Source organism: Microcaecilia unicolor, chromosome 4, assembly GCF_901765095.1.
Source record: "Microcaecilia unicolor chromosome 4, aMicUni1.1, whole genome shotgun sequence".
In the NCBI taxonomy this organism is placed as follows: Eukaryota; Metazoa; Chordata; class Amphibia; order Gymnophiona; family Siphonopidae; genus Microcaecilia; species Microcaecilia unicolor.
Window position 1 is genome coordinate 145,751,618 of NC_044034.1, and position 14,988 is coordinate 145,766,605.

At 43.6% G+C, this 14,988-nt stretch overlaps 1 protein-coding gene across 1 annotated transcript in view; it reads right to left on the reverse strand.

Annotated features, from left to right (window-relative positions):
• The window catches only part of LUZP2 (leucine zipper protein 2), a 393,113-nt gene that overhangs the window by 158,365 nt on the left and 219,760 nt on the right, over positions 1-14,988 (reverse strand). The window contains exons 2-3 of the mRNA XM_030199448.1: positions 13,349-13,466; positions 3,736-3,806 (exon numbers count right to left, since the gene is read on the reverse strand). Of these exons, the coding sequence (XP_030055308.1) occupies positions 3,736-3,806; positions 13,349-13,466 (189 nt within the window). The remainder of the gene's footprint in view (positions 1-3,735; positions 3,807-13,348; positions 13,467-14,988) is intronic.

Below are 14,988 nucleotides of genomic sequence, written 5' to 3' on the forward strand. Positions count from 1 at the left end.
CAAATCTTATAGAAAATACCTAGGCGTCTCTATCAGATGTGCCTAGATTCTCAGCACCATATGTAGAATCTAGCCCAATGTATCATTTGGATCAGAAATGTTATTATGTGCTTAGCTTCTACTGAAAAACCCATGCTGACTAACTCTAAATAATGACCTTATAATTACATCATGATTTGCAAATAATATTTATCACCCTACACATTTGTTACATGATCATTTTACAGACCTATCATAGATTTATTTGTGAGTCAAGGTTTATTATTGTATACCCAGCCATTGTTAAAGAGAAAAAAGGGGTCATGTTATTCTGAAACATGGTTTGTGTGTAGCCAGAAAGGTACTTGGGTTCATAGGAAGAGGAATAGCCATCAGGAAAACAGATGAGATGATGCCTCTGTATAAGTCTCTGGTGAGACCTCATTTTGAATATTGTGAACAATTCTGAACATGCACAGGATGCACCCAGACCAGGAAGCAGCTTCTAAACTGTTCAGTAGTCTTTGTCATAAAGCATAGATGAGAACAGACTTAAAGATCTCAATATTTATACTTTGAAAGAAAGGCAGGAGGGAAGATATGATAGAGATAATCTAAATAATTCTAGGATAAGTGCACAGGAGATGAGTCTCGTTCAATTGACAGGAAACTCTGGAATGAGGGGACATAAGATGAAGGTGAAAGGGGATAGACTCAGAAGTAACCTGAGGAACTACATCTTCACAGAAAGGACGGTGAATTCATGGAGCAGGTGGAGACGAAGACTGAATCTGAAAGCTTGGATCAAGAACATAGGATCTCTAAGAGGAAGAAAGGAGTAGTAGCAGATGGTATGGATGGGTAGAATGGATAGGGCACATGTGCAGCAATTATATAAGCTGGTGTCTAGAAGTACACACCTCTTAGGCATGTCAAAGGGGGCCTCGGCTTGCATCAAAAACACGCTCTGACACTAGCACAGACCCCCTTTTCCCGCAGCTTAATAAAAGGACCCCATGGTTTCTAGAATACTAGAAATTATGAGCACCACTTGGTGCACTTAGGTGTGCCAGCTTACACCTTCCATTGACATGGCATAAGAGGCTGCACTTTAAACATGGTTGCTCCAATGCCAACATGTGCTAGTGTTCTATAATGAAGTCTTGGCACTAAAATGCTGTTACAGAATTGGTGCTAAGTGTACAACATTTGGGCACCTACACTGAGGTGCCAATTTATAGAATTGCTCCGATAATCTTTATCTGACGCCATGTTCACTGTTTCTATGTTTCACATCACAATATTTTATGAATCCCATATTTAAATTGATTTTCTTTTTATTGCAATGAATTATTTTGTAATAAATGCCCTAAGTCCATGCTCCCCTGGTGCACCACTTTTCCTAATTTATTGTGATCTCATGGATTTTGACCTAAGGGTTATTCCAAATAGGCATCTTTAGAGAGGGTGAACTTTCTACATGCAGTTATAGATTTAAAATCTGCAAAACCATCAAGGTATCATATTACGGCTGATCTATCATCCCTCTTACATGCCAGAATCGTATTAGAAAACAAACAGGGAAGGCCATCCTTTTCATTTACTTTGTAGAAGGTGATATATTTCCTCAGCAGTTTTAAAGAAGTGAAAATGTTGTGATGGGTTTACCCAGACACGATATGGTTGTCCAGTACCCTTGTCTCTTAAAATGAGCAGAATTTTGTGGGGATACTGCTTCTCTTATCATTTCCCACCTGAGGCAATTTTTCATTGGGAAAAGGGCTCTGGAAAATTTTCAGAAGAATGTGAGTGTGTCAATAACAGAGTAAGTGGGGGGGGGGGGGGGGTCAATGTGGGCTATGGTTAAGGCAGGCTATTTTATCAAAAGTTGTGCTATTTTATCATAAGGTCTCATTGCATAAAATGGGACCATATGTTAAAAGAGCATGACTTGTGGTAACCCATATTGATAACTCCTCCCCCCTCAAATGTAAGTGTAAAAATAAATGAAGTTTAAGAGTTAAGGATATCAATATACTTATTTGTTTGTTTAACGCCATTGGAAGGATGGTAGAAGCTGGGAGGGTGTTCCAGGAGATCTACAATTGTATGCATGTCCTGTTTCTTACACAGTTCCTCTAAGCACCTGCTCTTTGCCCTTTTCTAGAGCTGGATAGACCTCTAGTTGACCCATTTCGGTAAGTCATATGGGTTAGCATTTTGAGTTCTTAAACGAAAGGTTGGCAGTTTAAGCCCATCCAGGGATAGCATATAATTCTGGGTATATATATACCACATACCCAGAATTATATGCTATCCCTGGATGGGCTTAAACTGCCAACCTTTCGTTTAAGAACTCAAAATGCTAATATATATATATATATATATATATATATATATATATATATATACGTAAAATTTGAAACTTAAATTAACTTGATTTTCTAGATATGACAGGAAAGATTCCCAAACGGCATCCTAGCAAATGTTGACCTATTTTAGTATTATTCCCAAAGTAAGAACAGAAATAAAATACTTTATTTCTAGTGCTTACTTGGCGATAAGATGTACCATTTCACTAAAGGCATACACCAAGCCCAAAGGGTAAAATGAGCTGGGTTATATTTGCTTTACTGAAGAGGAAACGACAAAGCAAAATCACCCAAATTAATGACATTTCCCAATTTGCAATAAAGTAATGTGCTTGCCGTGTTAGTCCGATGACTTGCACAGAAATAAAGGTCAATAAATTTGCAATTTGCAGACATTTTAGAGTGAGATCCTTGCTGAGTAATGTATTTTCTAGTGGTAGTGAAATGTTCTCTTGTTTCTCATTAGATGCTGTAGCCATGGATAATGTGCACTGTAGCTAAATCTGTACCCAGAAGACTAATGCATTCTCACAGCATGCATGCCCGGAAAGCGTTGGGTCCCTTCATCATGTAAAGATTACAGCTGGGGGATGTCCTCTGACCTAGTTCATAAAGATCTGTTAATATCTGATTTGAAGCTATTTAAATTCCATTATCCTGGTTTACCCTATTTTCTGTTTCTCAACTTTTGGTTAAATGGTGTGAAGTTCTGAATTATGCATTGTAATGATTCAGTCTTTCAGGGGTCCTTTCACAAAGCCACACTACAAAAAGTGGCATGCTGTAGTGTGGGCACATCTTTTGGGTGCTCGCTGGGCCACTTTTTACTGTGGCTGGAAAAAAAGGCCATTTTTTAATGGGCTGGGAAATGGGTGTGCACAAAAATTAAAACTAGTGCGTGCCTATATACAGCCAGAGCCATTACCACCAGCCATTGACATAGCAGTAAGGGCTCACATGCTACCTGTGTGATAACCATGCAGCATGCACCAACGTGACCGCGCTGCCGATTACCACCAGGAACGCCCTCGCAGTAGAAAATCTAAAACTATTTTCTACCGTGGGATTCGATGCGTGCCAAACTCGGAATTACTGCCAGGCACATGCACTACTCCAGCAGTAATGTCAATTTGGCATGTACTATCCATGTGTTAGCCCTCATGAGGCTTTGTAAAAGGGCCCTTCATTTTTTACTTAGCTGTAATGGTAATAGACAAGAAGCGACTAATATAGTTAAGTTAGGACTACATCGGCATGGGAGTAACAAGTGATAATTATTCAGTTGTTTGGATGCTTCTAATGGTTTAAATGAAGACCAGATAATTTCAACATTTTCTCCTGTGTAATCTGTGAAGTGACTGTGGTGGAAAGGGACAAGACTTACTTTTGTTTCTTACCCATCTCCAGAAGCTTCTGAACATCATTTTTGGCAGATGCTTCATCATTTTTCAGTGACTGGGAAAGAAGACAGTTCATTTTATTATTATAACATATAACATATAACATATTCCATTATAAAACATATAGATAGTTATTTTAGAAGATCTATTTGTGTTTTGGACATCTGACAACCAGCATTTAGATGTCTACATTGCATAAATGTCGAAATTCTGATTTTATAAAGCCAGAATCTGGAGGTCTAAATGATCAGTATGTCCCTATGGCAAGGGGTGTGGTTTGAGTGTGTTTTGGGCGGGACTAGGGTTGGGCCAAAATATGGACATCCAACTCCAACTGCAGAAGGAGAAGGGATGTCCACGTCCAAAAAGATGGATGTCCATATTTAGACCTGGTACCTGGCACATCAGGGTTATACAATGGTACTCTGATTGAGCAGGTCTCCACCGGAGGGAGTAAGAGAAATTTTTTAAAAAGAAGAAAATTACAAACAGATACAATGGGATTTGAACTTTGACCTCTGATTCTCTGCTCTGGCTCTCAGGTGGCTACTCTAACCATTAGACTACTTCTCCACATGGATACCTGTGTGGTCATTTTATAATATGGATTTTCTATGCTGCATCAAAGAGATCCATGTCTCTTGTTTTGGCCCATTCAAAATTTGGATATTTCAGTTTGTAAAATAGATGTTCATGTTGGATATAGCCAGTATTTGGATGTTAATTGATCATGTAGTTCAGAACAGTTGTATGTCAGCATACATGAGAAATGGACGTCCATATTCTAAGTTGGACATCATTTCTAAAATTTCTGTCATAACCACTTAGACTATTAGATAATCTATAATAATAATTCTCACCTGGAAACATTCTGAAGCTTACTCTGTGGGAGGGAAACACTGAAGGCTAGGCTCTCAGCTCACTCACTCTCACTCATGCACCACTCACTGTCACTCATAGCCCCGCCCTCAGCCCCGCCCCTTCTGCACATAATTTGCGACCCCAACGTTCTAAATGAAGCCTCCAAACCAGAAGTGTGAGGCTCCGGAGATATTCGTTTTGCCCATAGCTCAAAAACGGAAGTGTGAGGCGTCCTGTGCCCCCCCCCCAATTCGCACCTCTAACGTTCTGAAGCTCAATCCGTCCCACTGAAGCCCTGTACTGTTCCTAACCTCAGAAACACTCATACAGCCACCCTCAGCCCCGCCCCCGCATAATACGTCACTCCCGCTCCAGCCAACCCACAACTTCTCATACCTCCATCTTCTGAGTTCAACAATAACTGCCTGCAACGGACACCTCCATCTTTCCATCATACACCCGCCCTCAGCCGCACACCCCACACCAGTGGCGTTCCTAGGGGAGCGGACACTCGGGGCGGCGCCGCCTGCTGCGAGTTTACTAACATTGCTCGTTTGCTGCAGCTCCCTCTGCCCCAGAACAGGAACCTGTTCCGGGGCAGAGGGAGCTGCAGCGAACGAGAGAAGTTAGCAAACTCTCGCAGCAGGCGCGCGCCACGGCACCCCCCAGCGGCGTGCACCCGAGGCGGACCGCCCCCACCGCTCCCCCTTGGTACGCCACTGCTCCACACAATAGGTCACTCCCTACATTAGTAGCAGATGGCAAAGGACGATACAAAAAAAAAACGCATTACTGACCCACAACCGGTCATTCCGTTACACCACTGAGACTGATCCTCCATCCTTGCTGCACACACTTCTCAAAAACAATTCTGTTTTGCATTACCTACCAGGTACAGTTGCTGGCCAGGCATTGCCCTCAGTTTCCCTTCCTGGTGGCCCCTTATCCTCCTCCACTTCCTGCTACTGCATCTCCTTAATCATAGCCAGAAACCCCACCAGGAGCACACACTTTCTCACTGTGCACAGGTACAGACCGACCCCTCCCCCGCTTTTTTTCACAATTCTCTTCTTTATTCTCTCCCTGAGACCCGGCAGGAGGCAGGAAACACCCACCTCCTTACATGAAAGCTAACCAGCTCAAAGGCTCATCTTGAAATATCCACAGCTTCAAACCATGCTGGACAGACAGTTTGAATGGTTAGCAACCTGCTTACAGTAAAGGTATGTGATTAATATTTAACATTCAAGTCAGGCAGATGAATAATGATAAGTAAGTGCTGGCCAAGAGGGTTGGGGTTTCCAGTCCTACCTTCTTCCAATGGTTACATAATCACTAACGAATGGTGTACACAGAAGCACTGGTTGTAGGAGAAACTCACACATCCTAAAATCCCAACCTCATCCAGAAGGAGGCACTATAATGTACATCTCATTATGCACTATCAAACTACTTATAATACACCACAGAAAATTATTTATTACCATCAAAGCATATTTCTCCAAAAAATTCACCTAAAAACATTAATGGGAGAAGGTGATTACCTTGCTAGCGCCCGTTTCATTTCAATGAGAAACAGGCTTTTTTTACTAGTGTGGTATATAAAACTGTGTTAATACATAAAATTTATATTTTACCCTTCTAACATACACTCTGGATGGCTTACAACAGAATATATGAACACAAACAGTAACAAAAACTGAAAACCCAAATGAAATACATCAGATTTAACCCACAAATGCACTCGATCTGCAGCCCCTCCCTACCTCTCTACCCTCATCTCCCCTTACATTCCTACCCGTAACCTCCGTTCTCAAGACAAATCCCTCCTGTCAGTACCTTTCTCCACCACCGCCAACTCCAGGCTCCGCCCTTTCTGCCTCGCCTCACCCCATGCCTGGAATAATCTCGCTGAGCCCATACGCCAGGCTCCCTCCCTGCCCATCTTCAAAGCCTTGCTCAAAGCCCACCTCTTCAATCTCGCCTTCGGTACCGAACCACCATACCTCTATTCAGGAAACCTGGACTGCCCCTACTTGACATTTCGCCCTTTAGATTGTAAGCTCCTTGGAGCAGGGACTGTCCTTTATGTCAATTTATGTTAATCTGTACAGCGCTGCATAACCCTAGTAGCGTTCTAGAAATGTTAAGTAGTAGTAGTAGTAGTAGTAGATTTCCTAAATGCATCCATACCATTGCACGTATATTATAAAATCATTAGCAAAACCAGGTGATCTTCATCATCACCATCAATACCAACCCAATCACAAACTGCCACCTAAAAATATCCATAACATCTCAACATACAATAATAACATCATTAAAATTGAGGGGCCCTTTTACTAAGGTGCACCTAGACGTGGTCTGCACTGGTGTAGGCACGTGTTTTGCACGCATGCAGGTCAATTTTTCAGCGTGCCTGGAAAAAAGGCATTTTTTTAAAAAACCGAAAATGGATGTGTGGCAAAATTAAAACCGGTGCAGATCCATTTTTGGCATGAGACCTTACCACCACCCATTGACTTAGCGGTAAGGTCTCACACTCTAACCAGGCGGTAAGCGGCCTGCACGCATAAACTGCCAATTACTGCCAGGTAAATGCCACGCGGTAGAAAATATTTTCTACCACATGATTTGGGCACACTTCAAAAATGGAATTACTGCCCAGAGCATGCGGTAGTTCCAATTTGGCACTTGTTGGACCCACATAGGTGCCTACCAATCACAAGCTCCCACCTAAATACATCCATACCATCTCAACAATTTATTTTTGTTACATTTGTACCCTATGCTTTCCCACTCAAGGCAGGCTCAATGCAGCTTACATATTGTATACAGGTACTTATTTGTACCTGGGGCAATGGAGGGTTAAGTGACTTACCCAGAGTCACAAGGAGCTGCCTGTGCCTGAAGTGGAAATTGAACTCAGTTCCCCAGGACCAAAGTCCACCACCCTAACCACTAGGCCACTCCTCCACTCCAATACTAGAATAGCATCATTAAAACTAAAGGTCCTGTTTACTAAACTGTGCTAGAGGCGTGTTAGCGTTTATTTAGCACATTTTAGCGTGCACTACTTTTTAGTCTGCACTAAAAATGCTAGTGCACCTTAGTAAACAGGGCTCTAAGGGATCATCATCAATACCAACTCAATAACAGCCCCTACTTAAAAGAAACTCTCAGCCATAATCCTAAAAATTTAAAACATTCCCAAAAGTTTCCTACACTCTATTAGCCACAGTACAGGAACATCCCAAAAACTCAGTTCCTAATAAAGAAATATTAAAATGTCTTTCTACCCATTGGTCCCAAAGGCCTAGCAAAATATATAAATCTTGCACTTTTTTTCCAAAACTCCAAATACCATTATTTCTCTGTGCTGATGACTGATAATATAAATTTAGCTGGCTTTTTTTTTTTTTTTGCCAGCTGTAGCAGTGTAGTCAGTACTGCACTTCCCATCTGCTAAAAAGCTGTTATCAACTATGAATCATACTAGGGAAACATGCTCTACAGACTCCCCGCCAAATCTATCACTTACCGACCACTTAAGTGCATTATTCCACATATTCTGAACCCTTAGACAGAAATTTTGGCCATATAAATTACAATATGGCAAATATTTATCCATTCAAAATAAAGTGAGATATTTATTTATATGGTTATTTAGTTATTGGAATTTATTAACCGCCTTTATGAAAGATTCACCCAAGGCAGTATTCAGCAGGTACAATTTTGTTAAAAGCATAACAATAATAAAATGGTCATATATAAACATTAATACAATCAATGAGGGCGAAGTAAAATCTAGTAATAGGATTAACAAGATATATGGACTCATTTTCAAAACAGAAAAATATCCAAAAGGCGGCACAAAGAGGCAGATAGACTTTTTTTTTGCCAAAGCATCCAAATCATTTTTTTCAAAATCCATTTTTAAGATAGTTTTCTATGCAGTTCGTATGCAGCACATTCAAATCACAATGAGGTGGGATTTGGACATTTTCAAAACTTGGACATTTTTCTGTCATAATGGAACAAAGCAAAAACATCTGGGACTAAAAAAGTTAGATGTTTTGGTCTAGACCTATTTCAATCATGACTAAGTCACAAAAAGGTGCCCTAAATGTTCAAATAACCACTGGAGGAATTAAGGCATGACCCCCCCCCCCCCCCACCCTTACTCAGTGGTGTGCTGGAGCCAGCTCGCACCGGCTCGCAAGAGCCGGTTGTTAACTTTGCTTCTGACTTGCGTGCCGGTTGTTGAAACACGCAAGCCGGTTCTCCTCCCTCCCTCCCTCCGGATCCGGTCCCTCAGGTCACCAACCTGGCTCTTCGAATTCTTCGGGGCAGGCAGTCTTGCCTGCTCGCTGCCAGTGCTGACTCTCCCACGATGACGCTGCCGGTTTGTGCTTTAAAAATGGCTGCTAAGACTTCCAGAGGCGGCCTCGCGAGACTTCTGCTGAAGTCTCGGTGACCATTTTGAAGTGCGAACCGGCAGCGCCAGCGGGGGAGAGTCAGCGCTGGCAGTGGGCAGGCAAGACTGCCTGCCTCGAAGAATTCAAAGAGTCAGGTTGGGTCGGTGACGTGAGGGATCGGATCCGGAGGGAGGAGGGAGGGAGGAGAATTCGCCGAACAACTCGGGAGGGGGTGGCAGGGGAGAGAAGGGAGTCACTGGGTATTTGTGGATGGAGGGGAGAGAAGGGTCGCTGGGTATGGGTGCATGCAGGGCAGGGGAGAGGAGAGGAGGGTCACTGCTGGACATGGGTGGATGGAGGGCAGGGGAAAGGAGGGTCACTGGGTATGGGTGCATGCAGGGCAGGGGAGAGAAGGGTTGCTGGGTATGGGTGTATGCAGAGAAGGGCAGGGGAGAGGAGGGTCACTGGACATGGGTGGATGGAGGGCAGGGGGAGAGAAGGGTCGCTGGACATGGGTGGATGGAGGGCAGGGGAAAGGAGGGGAGAGAGAGAAGAAATGCTGGACATGGATGGAGGGGAGGGAAGAGTGAGGAAGGAGATGAGATGAGGGAAAAGGAAGAGAGGAGAAAAACTGCACATGGATGAAGAAAATAGGCAGAAGCTGAGGAGCAGGAATGAAGAAGAAAGGAGGAAAGGAAAGAAATAAATGGAAAGGAAGCCCTGGAAACGGAGTTAAGAGGACAAGCAGCATAATCGGATACTGGGCCAGCATGATCAGAAAAACAGTCACCAGACAACAAAGGTAGAAAAAAAATCATTTTATTTTCATTATAGTGTTTGGAATATGTTCACTTTGAGAATCAGGTGCTCAACATTAAAAGTTTATATTTATTTACTTATTTATGGCATTTTATCACACATTAAACATGAATTAGATTGGAACCTGGGATCATTTAATTTTTTTTCCTGGAGTAATGCATTGCCACCCCCCCCCCCCCCCCCAGGCTCTCTCCCTGGCTATAGCCAGCTCTGCAATTTGGGGGGGCGGGGGCGCAGAGGGGGACCGGGGAGAGAGCCTGTTGTTAAACATTTACCAGCACACCACTGCCCTTACTCCTCCAGTGGTCACTGACATCCTATCACTATCACTCCCCAAAGATATGAAAGAAACAGTACACACCAGATTTGGCCAGTCCTATTACAGCAGCAAGTAGGTCCCTGGAGTAGCCTAGTGGTCATTGCAATACACTGTAGAGAAGGGGACCCAGGCTACTCTAAATGGTACACTGCTATACCTACATAGAGGTGACACCTGTAGGCATAAGAGCTATTGTAGTGGTGTACAGTTGACTACAGTGGGTTTCTGGTGGATTTTGGAGGGCTCACCATACAATATAAGGGAGTTACAATGTGATGTGTACCTGGGACTTTTACCCATGTGTGTGTTTCTGACATGGCTGTTTCCCATCAATGTGCCAGTAATGTCTGTACATCGGCAGGGCCTTTTCTGAAATATTGCTGATACTAAGCATATGCCTACCTGGATGTCTTTATTTCAATTTCGACAAGAATGTTGAAGAGTCCAGTATTGATGCAAGATATGTATTACTGATCTTGCTAACACAAGGAAAAGACCTCAATATACCCAAACGCAGACTTTAATTCTAGCGTCTTTCACTGGGGTTCTGGTGATCCGTTTTTATTTATTACATTTTTTGGTCCTTAGTTTAAAACATATATTTGTTTTTTACTTATTTGTTTTAGTTTCTTATTGCAAATAGCAAATAACTTTCATTTATTATTTATTCCAAAACCACTTATGTTCATCTTATTTCTAAAAAAAAAAAAAACGAGCACTTAGCTAACACCCGATGGTGGCCAGCTCCGTTTCACTTCTACGGCTTTCAACATTAACTGATTCCCAAGGATGGTGTCATTCATTTCAATGTTCACATTGCATCCTATGTGTCATTCTCAACAGCAGGTATACAGTCTATGCGGGGAGGAGTAGCCTAAGAGTTAGTGCATCAGGCTTTGACCCTGGTAACCTGGGTTCAATTCCCACTTCAGCTCCTTGTGACTTTGAGTAAGTCACCTAGGGGTCCTTTTACAAAGCCAAGGTAAAACGTGGCCTGCAGTAGAGTGGGCGAATCTGTTAGGCGCGTGCTGGGCCATTTTTTACCACAGCTGGGAAAAAGGCAATTTTTTAATGGGCCGGGAAATGGGCCTGTGCTAATATTAAAACTAGCGTGCGCCTATTTACGGCCTGAGCCCTAGCAGTAAGGGCTCACGCGCTTAGGGTTACCATATGGCTCCAGAAAAAGGAGGACGGATTGAGCCAGCCGGGTTTTACTTCCATTGCTTTCAATGGAAAGCAATTGCGCCAGCCGGGTTTTACTTCCATTGCTTTCAATGGAAAGCAATGGAAGTAAAACCCGGCTGGCTCAATCCGTCCTCCTTTTTCTGGAGCCATATGGTAACCCTACACGCGCTACCCATGCAGTAACCATTCAGCACGTGACAATGTGGGATTCAGTGCTCACCAAAATTAGAATTACCGATGGGCACACTCTGCCCATGCATTACACCCCCATTGCCTCAGGTACAAAAGCTTAGATTGTGAGCCCTCAAGGGACAGAAAAAGTACCTGCATATAATGTGAACAGCGCTGTGTATGTCTGGTAGCACTATAGAAATGATTAATAGTAGTAGTAGTAGTACTATGTTGAATGGGCCTTTAAACATGAAAGTAATACAACTAAATGGGCAGCATAAATGAAAATATGATTTGAACTGCCTAGTAAGACTTCCAAATTATTTACTCCCCGAGAGGCTGAATACTGACTGCCCCATGTATGTTTTTGAATGAAAAATTAGAAAATGAGAAGATAATGTAAATACAAAGGAGTCCTTTCACTAAGCAATGGTAGAAAGTGGCCTTAGCGCGCTCTTATGCGGGTCTTTCCGACATGCTAAAAGCCATTTTCACTGCAGTTATAAAACGGATAATTTTCTATTTTTTTTAAATTAATGTCAATGCATTAATTTGCTATTAGCACACAGCCATTAAAAAATCTACTGTGTTAGTCCTTACCAATACCTATTTTGTAGGTGGTAAAGGCTCACATGGTAATCAGTTAGTGCAGGTTAATGCAGGCTTGCTAACTGATTAGCACTGAAATGTCCACGCTCCACCCCCAAGACACATCCCCTCAATGGAAAAATAACTTATTTTTTTAGCATGAAGCTTGCACAAGCAGATTGCAAAATTGCCAGGAGACGCCTCAGCGTGTCCCACGGTAAGCCCTTTTAAGCTGTGGTAAGCATGTGCTAGTGCTTACCAAGCTTAGGGGCCCTTTTACTAGGGCGCGCCTAAAAGTGGCCTGTGCTGGTGTAGGTGCATGTTTTGGATGCGCGCAGGTCAATTTTTCAGCGCACCTGGCTGAAAATGGACATGCGGCAAAATTAAAACCAGAACGCGTCCATTTTTGGCCTGAGACCTTACTGCCACCCATTGACTTAGCGGTAAGGTCTCGCACGTTAACTGGGCGGTAAGCGGCCAGGGCAAGTAAACTGCCGATTACCGCCGCGTATGCGTCATGCTGTGGTAGAACATAGAAAATATTTTCTACCACATGTTTTGGGCACACATCAAAAATGGAATTACCACCTGGAACACGTAGTAGCTGGGTGGTAGTTCCAATTTGGCATGCGTTGGACTTAGTAAAAGGTCCGCTTAGTAAAAGGACCTCAAAATGAGAAGGTAGCATAAATACAAAATAAGAAGGTAGCAGGCCCAGTGGCGTAGCCAAGGGTGGGGGCTCGGGTGGGCCCAGGCCCACCCATTTTGGGCTCAGGCCCACCAAGTAGCAGCACATCTATGATGTGGCTGGCAGGGATTCCCCAAGCCCCACCAGCCAAAAACTCCCAACAACTGTCCCTCCTGCATACCTTGTAAATACCAGATCTTCACCTGCAGTGAGCAGCGACTGATACATACTGCTCGCACCAGCCCCACAGCCTTCCCTCTGATATATTCCCGCCTATGCGGAAACAGGAAGTTACATCAGAGGGAAGGCTGTGGGGCCAACATGAGCAGTGTGTATTAGTTGCTGCTCGCTGTTGGTGAAAATCTGCTATTTAAAAGGTATGCAGTGGAGGGGGTGATGTTTGAGAGACCATATGGCATGCAGGTGAGAGAGGGAGAGACCAAATCACTTGCGGAGTACTTCTGCCCACCTATCTTGGCCCAGGCCCACCCAAAATTGGGTGTCTGGCTACACCCCTGAGCACATCTCTTCATGACTGGACCTCTGACCTGAAGGTTTACTTTAATTCCCTGAAGCTCCTTCGATGTCTTAGAGAGTTGTCGGAGGATGTTGCTTCTTTCCAGGAAAACCTCTTTCAGTTGTTTTTCCAACTCTTCATAGCCCTGTCTAACACAAAAAAGCCAGGTGTGAGTGCCTGTAAACTGTATTTCAAACCACCGTCAGCAAAAATACTTGCATATATTAATGGAAAAATATCAATAAAGCTGTCCAAGTTCTTTCTTTCTTTATTTAGTGGAGCTTGGTATTCCACCTAGTAGATGACGGCAGAGAAAGACCTGCATGGTCCATCCAGTCTGCCCAACAAGACAAACTCATATGTGCTACTTTATGTGTATACCTGACCTTGATTTGTATCTGCCATTTTCAGGGCACAGACCGTAGAAGTCTGCCCAGCACTAGCCCCGCCTCCCAACAACTAGCCCCGCCTACTACCACCGGTGCTGCCACCCCATCTCCGCTAAGCTTCTGAGGATCCATTCCTTCTGAACAGAATTCCTTTATGTTTATCCCACACATTTTTGAATTCCATTACCATTTTCATCTCCACCTCCTCCCACGGGAGGGCATTCCAAGTATCCACCACTCTCTCTGTGAAAAAATACTTACTGCACAATTTACAAATTAAAAATAAGTAAGAAGGACAAGAAAAGATACAATATCTTCATAAAGATAGGAAGGGGGGAGGGAGAAATGAAGAAACACGACTCTGGGCCCCTTTACAAAGCTATGCTAGTAAATGGGCTTAGCACAGACTAACCTGGGACTTTCACATGTACTAAGCCCATTTTTAGTGCAGCCATAAAAGAGACATTTTTCTATTTGTGGAATTTCTGGCTGTGTGCTGTTAGCATTAGCATGTAGCTGTTTAACAAAGTTTAACAGAGGCGCACTTATGGGTCCTTTTACTAAAGGGTTGCCGTGTGACAACCCGAAACTATCACCCGCCAAACGCGGCCGCTGGCAGTAGTTCTGCCTTGAGCACACGCCATTTCCAGTGCTGTGGGCATTTTTTTTCCATAATTATTAGCACAGCACTAACCTGGCAGTAATCGGTGCTGCCTGGTTACCGCCGGGCTACCATAGGAGCCCTTACCGCCACCTCAATGGCTGGCAGTAAGTGTCCCCCCCCCCCCCCCCCACATGGACATGCAGTAAATGCAATCTTACTGCATGGTCATGTCGGCCTTTTTTACCCACTACAGAGAAAAGGGCCCCAACGCATGGCAAAAATGGTCATCGCTGCTACCGGAAGGCCATATTTACTGCAGCTGGGTAAAAGGACCCCTTACCGCCTCCTATTTAGGAGCTGCGTTATGGACACACTAACCAGTCAGTGCACTAGTGATGTTAGTGGATTAGCTGAATTCAGCTTCCACACCCATTCTCCGCCCCTGATGTGCCGCCCTCCCATTTTTTTATACCACAGGTCTATATACGGACATCCACCTTTTTGGACATGAACATCCTTTTCCCTTCTGCAATTGGAGTTTGATGTCCATCTTTCAGCCCCTCCTAGTCCTACCCACACAACCTTGCCATATGGTTGTACTGCAGTTTTAGACGTCCATATCCTGGCTTTAAAAAATTAGGATTGGGTTCTCTAAATGCCGGTTTTCAGATGTCCCAA